We start from the raw sequence: 17703 nt of genomic DNA on the forward strand, positions 1-17703 counted from the left end.
ATCGTAAAATAACCGTGGGTATAGACCAAACTCTATCGGACCAATGTCCCCTAGAAAATGGTACTCCACAGGGCAGTATCCTCAGCCCCACCCTCTTCAATATAATGATAAACGATCTATTCGAGGGCCTATCCCCTAAAGTAAACACATCAAAATTCGCGGATGATGGAGCCATCTGGATCCGCACTAAAAGGATGAACATGGTCCAAAATTTACTCCCAAAATCTCTTAATAAAATACAACAATGGGCTGACAAATGGGGCTTCTCCCTTAACTCAGAAAAAACAACAGGAATAGTTTTCAAACATAAAAACATGAAACCCGCCTCCCCAATCCTCCAGCTAAACAATCAAACAATCAAATTTCAAAAACAAACCAAATTCTTAGGACTTATTTTCGATGAACATCTCACCTGGGATGCTCACATCATAAACCTAACAACTAAATGCAGTGAAGACCTAAACACCCTAAGATGCCTCACTGGCTCAAACTGGGGAGCATCCAAAGATACCCTCCTCTCACTCTACATATCACTAATTAGATCAAAACTAGACTACGGCTGCGCCATATACAACACCCTAAACAACTCTCTATCTAAAAAACTTGACTCAATACAATATCAGTCTCCCAAACTAATTACACGCACCCAACATGGCACCTCCTACACTTCACTTCAGGCCTTAACAGGAGAAATGCCACTAAGTCTACACAGGGAACAGCTAAGCTTAAATTTCTGGGCCGCGTCCCAATCAAACCCTCTCATCCAAAACTTAATAAACCAAAACATCAGCCCCAAAAACCAAGCTCTAGCTCGTAAACACCCCTTACTCACCCCAATATCCCAAAGAATAACAAACTACCTAAATGGACACCAAATTAAAAATCTTAAACAAAACTGCAAACAATCAAATATCTTCACCCCTAAACTTAAAATACCCAAAATAGACACAACACTAGCTAGCCAAATAAATAAACAAACCGACCCAAACATAGCTAAAACCACCACACTAGCATACATACACGAAAATTGGCCAAATTGGTGTCACATTTACACGGACGGATCCTCAGATCCGACCTCCAAACACACAGGTTTCGGAGTTCATACCACACAACCAACTAAAACCACACAATCCTTCCGACTCCCAAACAACCAATCAATATTCACAGCAGAACTAATGGGCATGGCCTCAGCCCTCCATAATCAAGAATAAAAAAAACACAAAAAAATCCTAATACTTACCAACTCCCTAAGTGGACTGCAAGCCCTCCAAAACAAAAATACCAAAAACCGACCTCAATTAATAAATCAAATACTTAAAAGCTCCAACGACCTAACTAAGGCAGGCAAACAAATAACCTTCTTGTGGATACCCGCCCACGTAGGAATATACGGTAATGAAAACGCCGATAAAGCAGCTAAACTATCCCTCAAAATCCCAGAAATAAGCTTAAACTTACCCATCTCAAAATCAGAAATTAAAAGTGTAAACAAGCAAAAATCACAAAAATATGGCATAACCTATATCTAAACTCAAATAGCCAAATCAAAAAAGTGCTCAGCAAACCACTAACCAAACCAAAAATTCTCCATCCATCCCAAAAAATCGACAGAGTAATCACTAAACTCCAAACAGGACACACCAACCTAAATAACCACCTAAAAAAATTTAAAAAACACACTACAGGTAACTGCCCACACTGCAAACAACCAGAAACCCCAGAACACGCACTCATCCACTGCACACACTACCTAACACATCGAACCGCATTACAAACCACCCTCAATCTAAACAAGGCTCTAACTCTAGAAGCAATACTAAACCCACAAAATAAACTAGAAAACTTCAAGGCCTTAGGCGTATTCTTAATAAAAACGGAACTAATAAAACGCATCTAAAAACACAATAACCTACCAAATCAAAATCACATAAACAAACAAACATCCACCATACCCACCTCCCTTAGTTCTCCTCCCCAATCCCATCGGCATCTATTCCAAATCTCAAAATTCCCAAATTCTATATAAGCAACCCCTTAAACCCCCCTTTTGGGTTGCACAGACCACTTTCGCCCCTTTCGGAAACACATTAAATGGCCTTGCCGGGCCCGTGTGCGAAATACGTATCAGTCGGAAAGCGCACATTAAATCTCCAAAGTAAGTAAGTAAGTAAGCACTCTGTAAATCACTTGCTTGATAACGGTGTCAGAACCTACACCGAAACGTCGCTCTTAATTGTAATAAAGAAGTTGTTCATCCATAAATTCTTATCCTTACTGAGAAGGTCAGTGGTTTCATCACTATATAAGTGCATATTATTGAATGCAATGTTAAAACCCCATTTCACCTCTCCTTACAATATTATTGTTTAAAATATAAAACATGCCAACTTTAATTTCTATTCAAGCTTTTGCAACTTGCAAACTGCTGAATGAACTGAGTTCCTGTTGCAAATGTTTTACCATTCATAAACTTACCAGGTGCAAGAGAACCCTCATTGCTTCCCGACACTGGGTTGGAGACTGCAGAATCTCACACACAGCATGTCCCATCAATGCCATCTTGCTACTGAGACACACATCACTACCTACCAACACCCAGCCACCCCAGTTTGAGGGGTGAGAGAACTGTTTTGTGCACTGTACCGTTTTCACAGCTTTAGCAAGAGCCTGAGTTACTCTCTGATTGTCTTCTAATGCTGTGTAGAAAATGCGCATCAATAACTTTGAAGCCTGGTCAGGTACTGGCCATAATGAAAATAACACACATTGGGCTCCTGCTGATAGTAAGGCCCGGGTCAGGCCAATCACACCATCAGTGTTAACACGACCTGCTCTATCATCAGTATAGCCAGAGTTTAACACAACTAGTTTTGCATGGAGTTTTAGATTCAGAATGTCTGCTGCTGTAAGTAGGTATTCTGACAATGGAGGACCTTCTAATGAGTCAAATTCACCACCACTATTTTCTTGAGACTTGATTGTTGGATACCTGCCTCCTGATGAAACCAATTCTGTAGGCGACAGTACTATAGATGAAAGCTTCCATGAGATGTGAGTGGCAAAGTGGATCACCTCAACTTGCTCTATCTGATGCAAAATGGCGCCCTTTGTAGCCTCTACCCCAATGAGTGGACGACATGACAACAACTCTCCAACAATCCTAGACTCATACTCTGCTCCTGGGATCTCATGAAGATGCCAATGCTGACTTATGGTTGAACTTAGTCTTGGATTGCCAACAACTAAAGCACCTGATGAATCTATCATAGGTCGCCCCTGGCGGTCAAGTTTTTGTGTGTTGGAAAGGGCACTGATAGATGGAACAATTATCAAATTATAGCGTTCAAATAAATAATCTTCAGCTTGTTCCTTCCGCAACATAAGAAATGGTATCAGGTATAAATCACCTTGAAGCACAAGAATAAGATCAATAGGATCTGAAAAGTTTTGGCTTAAATTTGCCAGTGCTTCTTCCATTGGTCCCAAAAGGAAATTATACAAGGCAGAGAGAGGAGAACGACCTCCATTAATGTGTCTTGCATTCCCTCTGTAAGATGAGAAGTTTGTGTTGACAGTTCCACCAGCACCACTGGAAAGGCTAAGTATACTGTTGACACTGTATGTTGATGTATTGAAAGAATGGCCTCTGTTAACCATTCGTAGGAATCCTGTGCGATCATTTTCAGCAATAAGACGATCACCAATTTCCTCCAACTGAAGCTGGAATACATCATCATTCTCACTTTCTGATCCACTCTGGTTCTCTATGCTATGTCTTGCACCTCTGTGAAAATAAAAATACATGTTTTGTTACTTTCAGTAAGCAATGAAAAATACAGATGTTATATATTTGACAAGATGCAAATAATCTCATTGAGTCAGTATCTTATAAGACCGGTCTGAAAACAGTACTGACAAGGTTACATCATGGTCGACATTGCCGAGATAAGAACCACTTAGAACTTTATGGAACTGATTGGTATGAGTATTGACTCACTACTTTATTGCATGACCCTAACTGGGTTCACTAAATTTGTGTTCTGTAGGTTTTGATTGAAACTTAATGTTAACCTCAGTTAAGGATGTGTCATTGAACAGTATGCCAACCTTAAAGGGGCCCTAGTCTCTGGCTTCTACCCTCTCTCTAACACAGCCAGCGAAAACTGTTTAGATGCCGTAGGACTATTTGCTGGCTGATGCAACTGAGCATGACAAGAGACTGGACTACCTTCTGTGAGGGCCGTGGATGATTACAGTTTTATAAAAAAAAGTATCCCTGAAGTGCAAGTATTTATTTATTTCTGATGGCGTGAATAAGGTGACTGAGATCGCACTTCTGTGTTTCATAGCTTGATATTTTACTTAATCATGGCATGTAATAACATCATGTCAATAACCAATAATATCAAAAATACACATTTGATTTATTTATTGCAATGGATACACATACAAAAAAATAAAAAATTCCTGAAAGGTACACTGCACCAGTTCAGCTTATGCTTGATGTGTATACAAAGTTACAAGAAGAAATATTGAATGGTTTATGATCCAGAAACAAAATATGATGGTCAGACCATGTCTCTACATTCCCTGCAAAACTTTATTTGGGAAAGGCATAATATAAAGTAAATGTGTATGTACAATAATGTACTTTAGTATACATATTATATTTGCAACAATGAAGTTCAGTTCATATTCTCCAAACAGCAACAACCCTTATATTTCATAACTTAATTGCTACTCCCTTGTTGTCATCCCTGGTAATAATGCCAACACATGTCCAGGAAGATTTGGGTGTTATAACCGGGGTGGTGTTATAACCAGCGAAGCCATTCTATTCAGTCAACACCAAGTCATAAATGAAAATATGTACATTAAATAAACATTTTTTTAAGTGAAGATGGTCTTCTCCCGCCATTTTGCCCAACATAGGGAGGATCCCCGATGCTCACAACAAGGCTGACGGTGACGCAGCTTGGCCAGCCAATCAGAACACACGATACAGGGATTCCCTATCCTTCCGTGCGGATGGAATAGATGCACATGTCAAACAACAGGTGAGAAAAAATCTGGTGTGGTGAGTTTGTCGACCTAGGCACAATCCTACCAAACACCGAGGAAAGCAACGAGGACAGTACTATAACCATGGCGTAGGTAATATAATTTTTATCCCCAAAAGGCCTGGTGCCGAAGAAGCAGTCAGGCTATGGTCAGCATTTGGGTATAAGCATGCGGAAGAATTCTGTCTAATTCACCATTTATCCTATCCCAGGGGTAAATCTATAAACGACTTTATAGACGCAGTGGTCTGCTCCGTGGTGTATGCAAGATTTGATTGTAGCTATATAAGTTATAAGAATAAATAATTCTATTTTGAACAGGGAATTGGTAAAGTGAGAAAATGGCAATATTTTGTTGCACACGATTTTCAAATGTCGTTTTTTGTAGATATGCTTTGCTAAAATAGTTGATAATGGCATCACATAATAGATACTTTCCCTAAGCATCCCAAAATGTGATGTGTATTTGTGTGTGTGATGTATTTTAAGTTTTAGAAACATATAATGGATCTAATCTCATCTTGGTCTGCAGTATCTAAATTGTACAGTCATAGAGCCTGTTGTTTCAAATAACACCATGAACAGTTTGACCTGGAGAATAAGACCGATGCAAATGTCAAAATTCAATATTTGAAGTAACACCCATGTTAAAAATTTTCATAAGTTCATGGGGCTGTATGGTATTGAAAGCCGATGAAAAATCGACAATATTCTTACATAAGACATACCATTTTCTAGATGGCTACAGATTTTATGCAGGAGACTGTGTTGTGTCCTCGACACCTGTTGGGTCAATATGCAAATTGCAAACGGTCCAGAAAATGCTCAACTTCAACAAATAACAATCTCTTGATAATGTGCACGAAGGCATTACCTAGCTATTGAAATCAAAGCCACAGTGTGATAGTCATTGTGTACAGTTGGGTTTTACTTTGGGGGAATGAGTAGAATGTTAGAACAGAGGAACATGATGGGAATGTAATGAAGCTTGAAAAGGTTTTCGAAATATTCCCCACAACTGCTCACTGCCTTCTTTCAATACCATACCATATAAATAATCTGGTCTTTTCATATGTTTAGTGCACTAAAAGATTCAAGAACATCATCATTTGATATGCCTTAGTTATAATTCTGCTGCAGCGACAGAAATTTATTTTCAAAATATGAGGAAAAATAAAAAGTTTCAAAACAAGCATAAAAAGAGTTCAACTCAATGACGAAAGACCGGTCATCATGTGTCCTTATGCGATTGTGTTTGTTGGTCTCAAATGATAGTCTTAATGTTATTCCAGGCTTATTAGATTATTATCAGAGAACTGTTTTGCAATGTTGTCTTTGTAATGTGGTTTGCATTCATGTCACGAGGATCAACAAACAGCAAGCAGATTTACATTTTACAGCGCTGAGATAATACACATCTAGAATATTCTATATAAGCGCTGTAATATGTACCTTTACTTACTGTTTGTTGATCCTCGTGCCATGGCAATCAACTTCCCTCTTGTTCTGCGCATGCCTAGGATGGAATGTTGCGGTCTGTGTGTTTTAGTGCCACCGTTAATCAATGTTTTCAGCAGTGTGCTCTAAGATTAATGATACTGTTTCTTAGTTATAGTTACTATCTCATCATTTCCTGTTACCGATTCCTTGTGTATGGTAATCATATGACAGGTTTTTGTTGCAGTCAGTCAATTTTCATTGGTAGGCCTGTTACTATCGACAGAAATAAAGTTGTAATATACACTGCCTCATAACAATATGAGTTCTGTATTTCATTATTATTGACTGTTAATTGTTAAGTGGTGATAGCTGAACCGTTGTGGCATATTACTTACATAGTTTATAACAGGGTTAGTATTTTGGTTTCGAGTCTGGAATATATATCATCAATACTCTCTTCTTACAAGGAAGCAATCAAGGAATATTTGGGGGTAGCAGTAATCTGATGAGATCTAAAGCAAATGGAATGACCATTGACAATTGGCCACAATGAATAGATGATTATATAGCCATGCTGTGGTTGAAGAAAACAAGGAAAGAAATCAAGGAAAGAAAACAGGGAAAGCTAACAAGCATTATGTTCTTTTCTTATCTTTGATAACCAAAAATCATGTTTTCAATGTTTCTTTGGGGGATAATTTCATTGCTAAATGTACTCAAATGTATCCACACTCTTTCTCATGAACTCAAATATTATTAATGTGGTCTTGGTGAAGCAATCAGGATTTGTTAATCACAGGTTATTGGACCCGGGCCATGTATCAACTAGCACATTTCATTTGGCAAGTTCGTAGGTCATTTTTTCCATCCTTCAAAATGTTGGATTGATCAATCTTTCCACTCTTAGAAATGATTTTTTACTGTGGCTCTCCTTTTGTTTCCATCAGTCATGTGATTCAGTCTGCTCCACTAACACTGGTTCTCTGTATGAATAATTGTCATGGATTTGAGATTTTCGTTCCAACACAGTAACCACATTCATATATACACATTACATTTTTATAACAACATTAACACATTACACATTACATTTTTATAACAACTTGATATACCTTATGCTGATGCTATCAGGCTGTATGTGACTGTCAACCCCAATGGCTTCTCGCATCTGTCCTACACAGTTTTCTAATATGGAGGCTGTTGTAAAGCTCAAAACACTCTGGCTGTCACCTGCTGAGGGCTCCATATCTGCTTCCAGCTCACTTAGTGCCACCTTTTCGAACTTGATCAAACCTACAACAATACAGAATTCAATTTTAGTAACATCTGTATACTTATAGTGCATTACTCCTTATGCATTTACTGCTTACTTTTGACAGAAATGAAGCTGTGTGAGATCCAGCTGCCAAGGAAATTGTCCCAACCTGTTGTAAGGCAGACCCCAATCACACAGCACCCACGTGACCATGGAAGTGATGACATTACGTATCTTCACATTACTGCTTGATCGTAACATTTGAAGACATCGTTGGGAGGTAGCTCTGCAATGGGCAGGCCCTTAGACGTACCATGTATTGCTGTGTATGAGGTGAGTTTTTCATACTTCGAATTAGGGGGCTTTCCAGTGGAGTCGTCTTATACACAAGGTTGAAGAGTTCTGATGTTTTTTCCCCCCAACACAAAGACATTATCATGAGCATGTAACACCGGAAATACTATGTCAACAAATCCGTACTGAAGTAAGCAAATTAATCATGTATATATACTGTCTGTTTATAAAAAGTGTTCACGGTATATCTGGACTTCCGTTTGTTATCTACAGTAATCTATGGTTAAAATGACAGAGAATGGATACATATGTCACATAAATGCCATACTTTCACTCTTTGAAAATCATATTTGTTGTAGTTTAATATGTCAACATGAAGTATTCTTGATCTCAAGCACGGGAGAATTGGCAGTGATGGTCAAATTGTTCCACATGAAAAAGTATCCGGCAATAGCGATCAGTGCCAAAGTGCTACGTTTATGGTAAATAATTTATTTCAAACATATATAGTAAAGCTGTAACTAAAATAACATGATATTGGAATATATTATTCCTGATAAAATAATAGTTTCAGATACAATTCTTCCAATCATTGTATAAAAATTATTTTATAAAAAGTTATATTATTGGGTAAGTTTTAACCGAATAACCGGTAGTTCTGAGAAAACGTGTGTACAGCTGATTGCTGCTTCTGGCTTAGTTTACGAGACAATGCACATGATAATCTTAAACTCTGCAAACAAAACAATGCCCAGTAGAAAAGGAAATACATTTTAATCAGTAAATCATAATGTCCAGTGATGTTTTATCTCAAATTTCAAATTTGTATTGACCAAGTTTAATTGTTATCATCATCTGTTTGTTTCCCTAACTTTGCTGTAATTGTTTTCTGAGAAAGACAAACATGTTTTTATTGGAAATGTGGGGATTGCGTATGCCCTGGTGATGTGTTCATTCCGATTAAATTTATAGATGGGGTATCTAAATTAGCATCGATTTTAAAGGCTTACAGGGGACAACGCCTTACAGGCGGGGGTCGCTTTATAGACAGTGATATATGATAGTAATGAAGGATAAGTACACAAATGTAAATAATATTTAGATTTTACTAAATTTTGTTAACTTATCCTGCATTACTCCTTAATGCATCAGAGGTCGGCATAGCCACAAATGTGATCCTCTGGAACCCTCAAAGACATCCCGGTAACCATCCAGTTCAGCTTTTAGCGAAGATCAGCAACTAAAGGACCAGTGTCCAAGGAAGAACGAGAGTATGAGAAAATCTCAGTGAAAGGCAGCAATAGAAAGTAGTGTATGCTAAGGTCTTAAAACTGACTTACCAAGCCAAGGCTTGTAGCATAAAGCCCCCCTGTCTGGTGCATGAACACTGTGAGAGTCGGGAAAGGCCAGCTGGTGATTTTAGTGGCGTTTGGGATTGGAGACCTGCTGGCAGGTAGAGGCATGCAAAGACTGTGTCAGATCTCAAAAAGCATCCTTCCATGATGGCTCTGATGAGGAATTTGCTGTGTAGAGCCATCCTAGAAGCGACCACCCTGATCTCATGAGGATTGTTGGCCCTCGGAGGATCCAGGCCAGCTGCAACATTAGCTGGAAGGCAACATAGGCCGCCTGTGAACTGAAGTCAGTATTATGGGGTGAGGTCTGACCTTTTGACAATCCATTCCAGCTGATGGAGTATGCGCCTGATAAAGTCCCGGTGAAAAAGCATGGTCGCTGAATCTGGATGATTCAGTGGACAATCGTCTCTGTAGGATTCAAACCGAATGTTCCTCAGGTGGAGGTAGGAGGCCACTGGCTTAGTGATGCGTGTACATAGTACACAGGGCCGCTGAAATTCTGATCAGGGAATCATTGGTGTCATCAGGGAATCGGAATGTGTATAATCCTCAACTTTTCCATGTCCTAGGGGATGAGGAAAATTGGTGAGTAGAAGCCTGGTGTTATGGCCAGGGCATGCACCATCTCAATGGCCCTCTTGGACAAAAGGATGTTGATGTTGTCTGTCAGAGGTCGATGTTGATGACTGGGATAGACTCAAGGCCAAGGAGTGGTGGTCAGAGGTGGGTCTATCATCACAATATGTTCGTCAGAAAAGTGTCTGCCAAGATGGCCCAGTTCTGCAAGAATAGATTAATCTCCTTTAGAGTTAATGGTTGAGACAAGCCAGTCATGTGTGTGAGGTCTTCGTCCAAGGTGTGTGTAGTATGGAACGCGTGGACATGAAGTCCCCCTTCTTAAAACAAGGCACCTTGAAAGCAGGAGTGAGCGACTTGTTTGCCTAGTCCTCTTCAAACGCCCTGATCATATCCCTCAAAATCGGATCAGGTACAATGGAGGTCGGCTTAGACCAGATTGTGTCCTTCTTATCCACCCCTGGACCAGGGCAAGGCACAAGTGGAGATGTCATAGTTCAGGATAAAGGCACCATCAGATGAGTCAGAATGGTAGCCCTGTGAACAATGGACCTGAGTGCAGCTCCTTGATGTACGCCTAGATCAAGAACACTTGGAGCTTTGTCTAGAAGAGGAGCAAGGTGAGGCAGACCCTCAAGAGGACATATTGGCTGAGGACGCAATGATCGCAGGAGGTGTAGGCACTACAGGCACCTGAAGCATAGGAGGCATCAGAGGCACAGGAGACACTTGAGATGCTTGAAATGCTTGAGACCTAGAAGGCGCCTGAGGCGTAAGAAGTGTATGCAAGGGGTTAGGGTCAGGGTCCTTTAGGGTCCTTTAGTGGCTTCTTGCCAGAACAACCAGAGCAACGAGCGAGCATAAATCTGTAATTTAAGTCAAAGTTGCAGACACATGTACCCAACAATAGGTGGTAAAATATGAAATTTACAATTGAGAAAAACCTTAAACTCCAATAAATGGTTGATAGAATGTATCAGAAACAATTACCAAGCCATGAAAATGTATTAGGAACATATATGCCACGATGAACATGACCCACCCATATATTCAAGATGGCGGATTGGAACAACAAAGCACATGTAAAAATTACAGCAACAAAAAGCCACTAACACATGCAAAATATAAATGCTACCGCCAAAGAATATAGTAGAACGTTTTAACACCAACCAGAAGGAGAAATAATGAAAACCATAAAGGATGGACACAGTTAGTTGGAGCAGTTTATTAAACATAACTTATCATCCTGATGACAAGCAGCAATATGACATATACGTGACTTCATCACTTCCGTGGTCACGTGGGTGTTGTGTGATGGGGCCTGCTTCACAACAGTTTGGAAAAACTTCTTTTTCAGCTTCTTTTTGCCAACATCAGTCATCCTAGATGCAGATTATTGGGGAGGTGGGTGGGAGTACTCCTGAGGTAATAGAGGTAGAATTCCTAGAATTATTTACAAAGATAACTATTGTCTGATCATACTTGAATATACATAACCATCATAACCAGAATATACCACAGGGAAACATTTTTTTTCTGAATCTAGTAATAGCCTGGATAGTTAACTGTCTATTGCTGTAAACAAGAAAAAAATGCCAAATTTTTTCAGACAACTTACAGTTTTTTTACCAATTTAGGAAAACATAAACTAAAATCATCTCAAAAGGCCCAATTCCTGGATAATGTGAAAGACGTGTGCAAATATGTAATCAACTTCCACAGAACTACAGTAATATTTGAATCCTGATAACCCCAGTTTGTGACATCATAACACCCTTGATGTCACAGTTTAAATTTTCCTGCCCACCAGGAAAGGACAAGTCACCTCAAGTCATCTATAAATGTTGACACCTTTATTCTACATAAATGTACCATACCAAAAGACATAAAAAGATGGTACTTGTTGTTACCCTGTCTGGCGCTCGGCATTAAGGGGCTAAAACAAGGACTGGTCAGCCCAGAGTCAGTTTACAATGTCTGAGTGGGGTATTCATGTTAAACTACTGCACAATAAATCGGCAACAGTCCGGACTGGTACAGGCAGCCCCACCCATACACCAACCCCCCACACACACACCCACACCCCAACCCACACACATAGAAACACACCCTCTCCCCACACACAAGTCGCTGAAGTGCAAGAATCTCAGACGTGATGTTAATACCCATATTACCTTACCTCACCTCAATATCGAGGTTGGTTCAGTTCACGAGGAAAGAGAACTACCTCAGTTTTCTCCGATAACAGTCATCAGTTCTTGTGTTATCAAGAACATTAATATTTTGTAAGTGTGTAACAAAGATAGTTAATTAACCTTTACTATAGTGCCAAGTATTTAATTAACATTCCAGTATAAAATTCAAAAATGATGACCCTTGGTGGAATTCAATGTAACAATACCAGTACATACATATTACCTACTTCTAATATCAAAATATTGTCCTCATTTTTCATACATAATTATTTAAACAACATAAACATGACATGCATAAGGCTATATACAATGAAAAACAAACTTTAGAAATGGCCCTCACAGTGAATTGTTTGATAAGCATTACTAAGAAGTTGATGGATGACAAAGAAGAGACAATTTATGGATAACAACTTCTATATTTACTTTAAAGGTGATGTTTTGGTGTAGATCCTAATACCATTGTCAAGCAATCCTTCATGCAATTTAACTGGAAGAATGGTGAAGTTGACTAACCATTTTTAGGTGTGAGAAGCCAGCTGTAAAGAAATCCAGCAGCAATGGAGAAGTACAAAACCACTCCATGCTGCTTACTAACAGTTGTGTTGATCTGGTCTATGGTAATAGGAGACAAGTCCATAGTTGTTCCATTAAACAAGCCTGCAGAACCTGCTTGCCTCTCAAGTAGCAAATCAATGAAGGCACGGGTGCATGCCCTTTCAGCCACAGCAAGTGCTTCTTCAGGACGACTAAGATCAACCAACACTCTCTGAAAGAAAAAAAACAAACTTGTTCAACACTGGTGGAGCCAAAACTGCACTTTCTGTTTTAATAAACTCTGCAGTCATGTTGTTTGGGCTGTTTGGGTTATTGTTTGAAGAGGTACTACAGTAATGTAGAACTGTGGTTGGTGTGACATAAGTTCACTTGACTTTCAGTCAGGTGTGCTTGAAGATCTTGAAGACCTTCATGGCCATTTCTCCATTTAAAATGTTATGAAAGTAGTTATTATTGGGGCTCAACATATATGCTGTGTTTTTGTAGCAGAGGACATGCTTACCCTTTTCGCAAACACCTTGTGTCATCACTAATTTTCAGTGTTCCATACATACAATTTTCACCATTACTTGCCGTTAATATCCAAAGGAGTCTGCAGATAATCAAGACTGATTATCATTCTCATTTTGACAAACATAACAGCTCAAAACTGAGTAAGATTTGAATCTCGTGAACTTGAACTTGGATTTCATCAAGAGAAGATATTCATGATGCACAATTACTTTTATTTTTCAATATTCTGGTAAAAATGACCCCAACAAGCTTGGAAATACATATGGTGGCCATTTGACCCACAAAGTTTCAGCCCTCTGTCTCTTTAATTTTGGAGGAATTTTTTTAATTAATTCTTTAAAATTTAAGTCAAAGATGGCACCTGGCAGCTATATTGAAATTCCAATTGTGATGCCTTGAACAAACTGGAACCCCTTTACAGTAACAAACATTCACACAACATCTCAGCTAAATCCATCAAAACATTTCAGAGAAGAAGCTGAAAGTGTGAAAAAGTGTAAGGACTGTGACTTGTGATGACATGAGCTCATATGGCCTTTCAGACATATACTTGAGTAACTTGGGAAGTGTAAAGAAGGTGAACTTGCAATATACAGTGGAAATTTGAGAAAATAGGCTATATTAAAAGGGTAGTGAGGACCTATCAGGTGTGAGTTATGGGTAGAAAGAGGGAATCTGAAGAGGATATTTCATGTGTCTAGTGAAATATGTTTCTCTCATCAAGTTACTGGGGGAAAGGAGATATTTTCACAAGTGGCATAGCCCCGTCACGAGATGAGAGAAACATGACATTTCATGATATCCTATTTATTACATACTTTTTGTGAAGTTGTCTACCAGAAAATTCAATTATTTCATGTCAAATCTAAAACCTTGAAACTGAAATTCTACCTACTTAACACACAGGGACGGTTCACCACCTTAAAAGGTTTTATAATCTAATGTTCAAAAGGGAAACCAAGTGAGTTTGCAGGTTATATTATCTCTTAATGCAAAGTGATTTTTTTATATATATATATAATTTTGTGCAGAGATAAATTAAATGGGATTTTAAAAGAAGGTTTCTGATATTAACAGATATTGTTTATGAAATTCTACTAAGTTCAAGGCTGATGTATGAAATGGAAACAGGAAGGGTGACTGTATTTTGATGAGGTTCGACCTGGGAGAATATCAATATGATCCTTGATTCCTTTCCCCTTGGGAAATGGCAATCTTTACTATTGTGCAGAGGGAAATTGCAAAGATTAAGTCCTTGGGCTCATCTCCCCCAAGAGATCAAAGGGTAACCAGGGGAATTGAATACTATTGGTCAGTAGATGTTTCTTTTAGATCAACATTCTGATTAGGGTCTACCGGTCTAACCAAATATTGACATTCTTGATGACAAGATGTAATTTAGTAGTTGTGTTAGGAAGGATGAATCTGGTAATGCTGAAAGAATTTAGAAATTGACAGAATGGAAATTAGTTACTAGTGAGATGAGGGTTATGATTCACTGAAACATTATTTTGGTGGGAGGAGCTAAAATTAGCATCGATATTATTCTGTTAGTTGCTCGAAAGTGGTGCGGGGATTCAGAGACTCACTGCTGATATGAAGTACTACCAGATCTTCAATGAATCATCTAGATATGTGTTTTGAACCACACCTGAAGACCTTTTGTAACTCAAGAATTCTCAGTCTACAAAAGGACACAAATTAACAACAAATCTGACTTATGATTTGAATAAGCGACATGATTGCCAGAACCAAGGATTTATCAGTCCTTTCTGTATCAGTCCTAAGTCTTTTCAGATGAGCAAGTCAACCCTCCAATTTGATACTCAGTATGGGAGCCCCAATAAGCAAAACAAAATAAACACAGTAGCAAAAGTTCCAAGATATATTCTGTAAATACATGAGGCATAGTGCAAAAGAGCAGGAGCGGGTACACGCATTGGTTATCTGCGCTGACATACGCTGACAGGATCAAGGGACTGAATTGATGTTTCGGTAGTGGAAAGAAAAGGCCATATCTGACTTCCAAAAGCATCCTTCCATAAATGGCGGACAGGGTGCAATTACTGTGCAATTACTCAAGTCTTGTGAGGATTGGACCAGAACAGGGGCGGCCACCTAGCAAAAGTGTAGGCCCGTAGTATGGTCGAAGTATAATCTGATTATTGTGTGATATAGATCTAACTGTTGAATCCAAATGACCAAAACTAAACAAATAGGCCTACCTATTTTCGTATTGCACTGAAAGAATCGTGTCATCATTTCGTATTTATGTATCGTTACTGTTACATTAACCGAAACTGTTGTTCTGCTCCTGTTCTGCCGTAAAAATATGCAAAACAATACACTTTGAACACAAATGCATTGAATGTGTCACATGTACATATGACCATGTGCTTTGCTATTTATAGCACAACCGTAAATAAGCTCTGCCCACTGTGATTGATGCAGATGCCAAACACGATTGATTCAATTTTTTATGATAAAACTACAGAAAATTTATTGACTTATATCTAGATATGGAGCCATTTGTGGTATTTGTCTTTGGGGCTGGGGAACAACACAGTTTGTCTGGAGGAGGACTGGCTGTCCCTGTTCCTTTGGGCAGGAACAAATTCTTCTGTTGGTCCTCCTTTGCCAAAAGGATGGTGGATATCATAGGGAGCATCCACCTTACAGTGTGAGCCAGGTCACGATCCTCCACAGTCAATGCAGTCAATGGTCGAGAGACTGCCATCGAGTTCCGGAGCTGAAACAGTCTCAGACATGCCATGGGTGCCAGAATCCTAAACATAAAAAGGCTTGCATAAACAACGGAAAGATGCAAAAGCACTGTCGAGATTAGTTGAAATATCCAAGTAAAAAAAACATGCCTGGGAGGTAGCGTGATGTTCTTAGAGCTGGCAGAGGGAACAGTGAAGCATGATAACCAATCATCTGATGAAGTACAGCGTTTAAGTCAAAGCTGATCCGCAATCCAGGGAAGGACCAGTGCAGGGTTTGCAGGTTCAAAACTCTCAGAAGACGATGCAGGGGAGGGTTCATGATCCATATCTTTGTCAGCCGGCCCATGATCGGAGGATCCGGAACAGCTGAGCCAGGAAGAGCAGACTGTGTGAGAGAACTTGAGCTATCCAGACCAGGAGCCACTGGTACCCAAGAGGTAGGGAGCAGCTGTTACTGATAAGGTAGAAGGAACCAGAACTGGAAGGGGAGAAGCAGATTGGGAGAGACTCAGAGACTATGAGTATTAGTCATTTGCAGAATCTGGATGAACAGGAGGTGGTATGTGGAGGTTTGATCATCAGTTCTTAGCCAGTTGATCCCCTAAGCCCCAATCCTGAGAAAATCGATCCCTAGACGAGCGGTCCTTCAAGCATCGTTTATACGATCAACTATCCTTGGAATGTCAATGCTTGGGTGAGGCTCAGGACCAATCCTTACTTCTCTGAAAAATTAAAGAATGTGAATCCTGATGACCAGTAACTGGGGAATCTTTGTTTGTCACCATCGACGGGTGAGCGCGATTGTCTCTAGGTGAGGAGAAACACCCAGAACAACACACAAAGGAGAGGGAGATGCGGCTGGTAGCAGACATTCTAGGAGTGGCAAATGCATATTACTACTTGTTCTTGACAGAGAAAAGAGCTGTGTGAAGGTCTTTGCTTGAAGAAGTTGCTCCAACTAGCTGAGAGGCCAACCAATCACGCAGCTCCCACGTGACCAAAGGAAGTGACGTCACTGATCCTCACATTACTCTGGAGTCTGAAACATCGACGGGTGAGCGCGATTGTCTCTAGGTGAGGAGGAACACCCGGAACAACACACAAAGGAGAGGGAGATGCGGCTGGTAGCAGACATTCTAGGAGTGGTAAATGGGTTGATCAAAAGTGTAGACAATGCAGTTTTGGAAAAATCAACTGAGAGAACCTGGCGATGTCTGTAGAAGCCGGCGGTGCCGATGTAGATGTGGACCCTTGTTTTTCAGCAACAGACTGTTGATGAGGTGAAGTACCAACGTCTTCTGTCAGGTAGCTGTGTGAAACACCATCATTGGCCATCGAGATGGCAGGCAAGAAAGATTCCGGTGGCTCTGCCTCTGTAGCGCTAGAGGGGACAGTCAGCTTGCTGGACTTCTATGACTTCTTGGTAGATGACGACTTGTTGGAGTCCTTGAACGGCAATCCACCTCACATTGATGACACTTGTGAAGATATATGCTATGTGATTCATCAGTAAGATGACTACATAAAGAGCACCTCTTGTCAGAACTATACTGGCCACAGCAATTGCAGTATAAATCGTGAGGGCCAGATGTAGAAAAAGTAGGCTGGGCGAAGAGGATCTTTCTTGCTCATATTTCCAGATGTCATATGTAAATCACCACAAAGTGGTAGGGAAATCAGTTTAAAACTAGTAAAAAATTTTTATATTTGTATACTTATCCTGCATTACTC

General features: G+C 39.7%; 1 protein-coding gene across 2 annotated transcripts in view; it reads right to left on the reverse strand.

The window, feature by feature from the left end:
* The window catches only part of LOC124119292 (tetratricopeptide repeat protein 28-like), a 309240-nt gene that overhangs the window by 161781 nt on the left and 129756 nt on the right, over positions 1-17703 (reverse strand). For both annotated transcript variants that reach the window (XR_006858615.1, XM_046481753.2), the window contains exons 8-10: positions 12692-12944; positions 7613-7793; positions 2476-3784 (exon numbers count right to left, since the gene is read on the reverse strand). Coding sequence is in view for 1 of the 2 variants with exons in the window: in XM_046481753.2 (XP_046337709.1) it covers positions 2476-3784; positions 7613-7793; positions 12692-12944 (1743 nt within the window). In the remaining variant the exon portion in view is untranslated. The remainder of the gene's footprint in view (positions 1-2475; positions 3785-7612; positions 7794-12691; positions 12945-17703) is intronic.

This window comes from Haliotis rufescens, unplaced genomic scaffold (assembly GCF_023055435.1).
Source record: "Haliotis rufescens isolate VD_foot unplaced genomic scaffold, xgHalRufe1.0.p SCAF_36, whole genome shotgun sequence".
Lineage (NCBI taxonomy): Eukaryota > Metazoa > Mollusca > Gastropoda > Lepetellida > Haliotidae > Haliotis > Haliotis rufescens.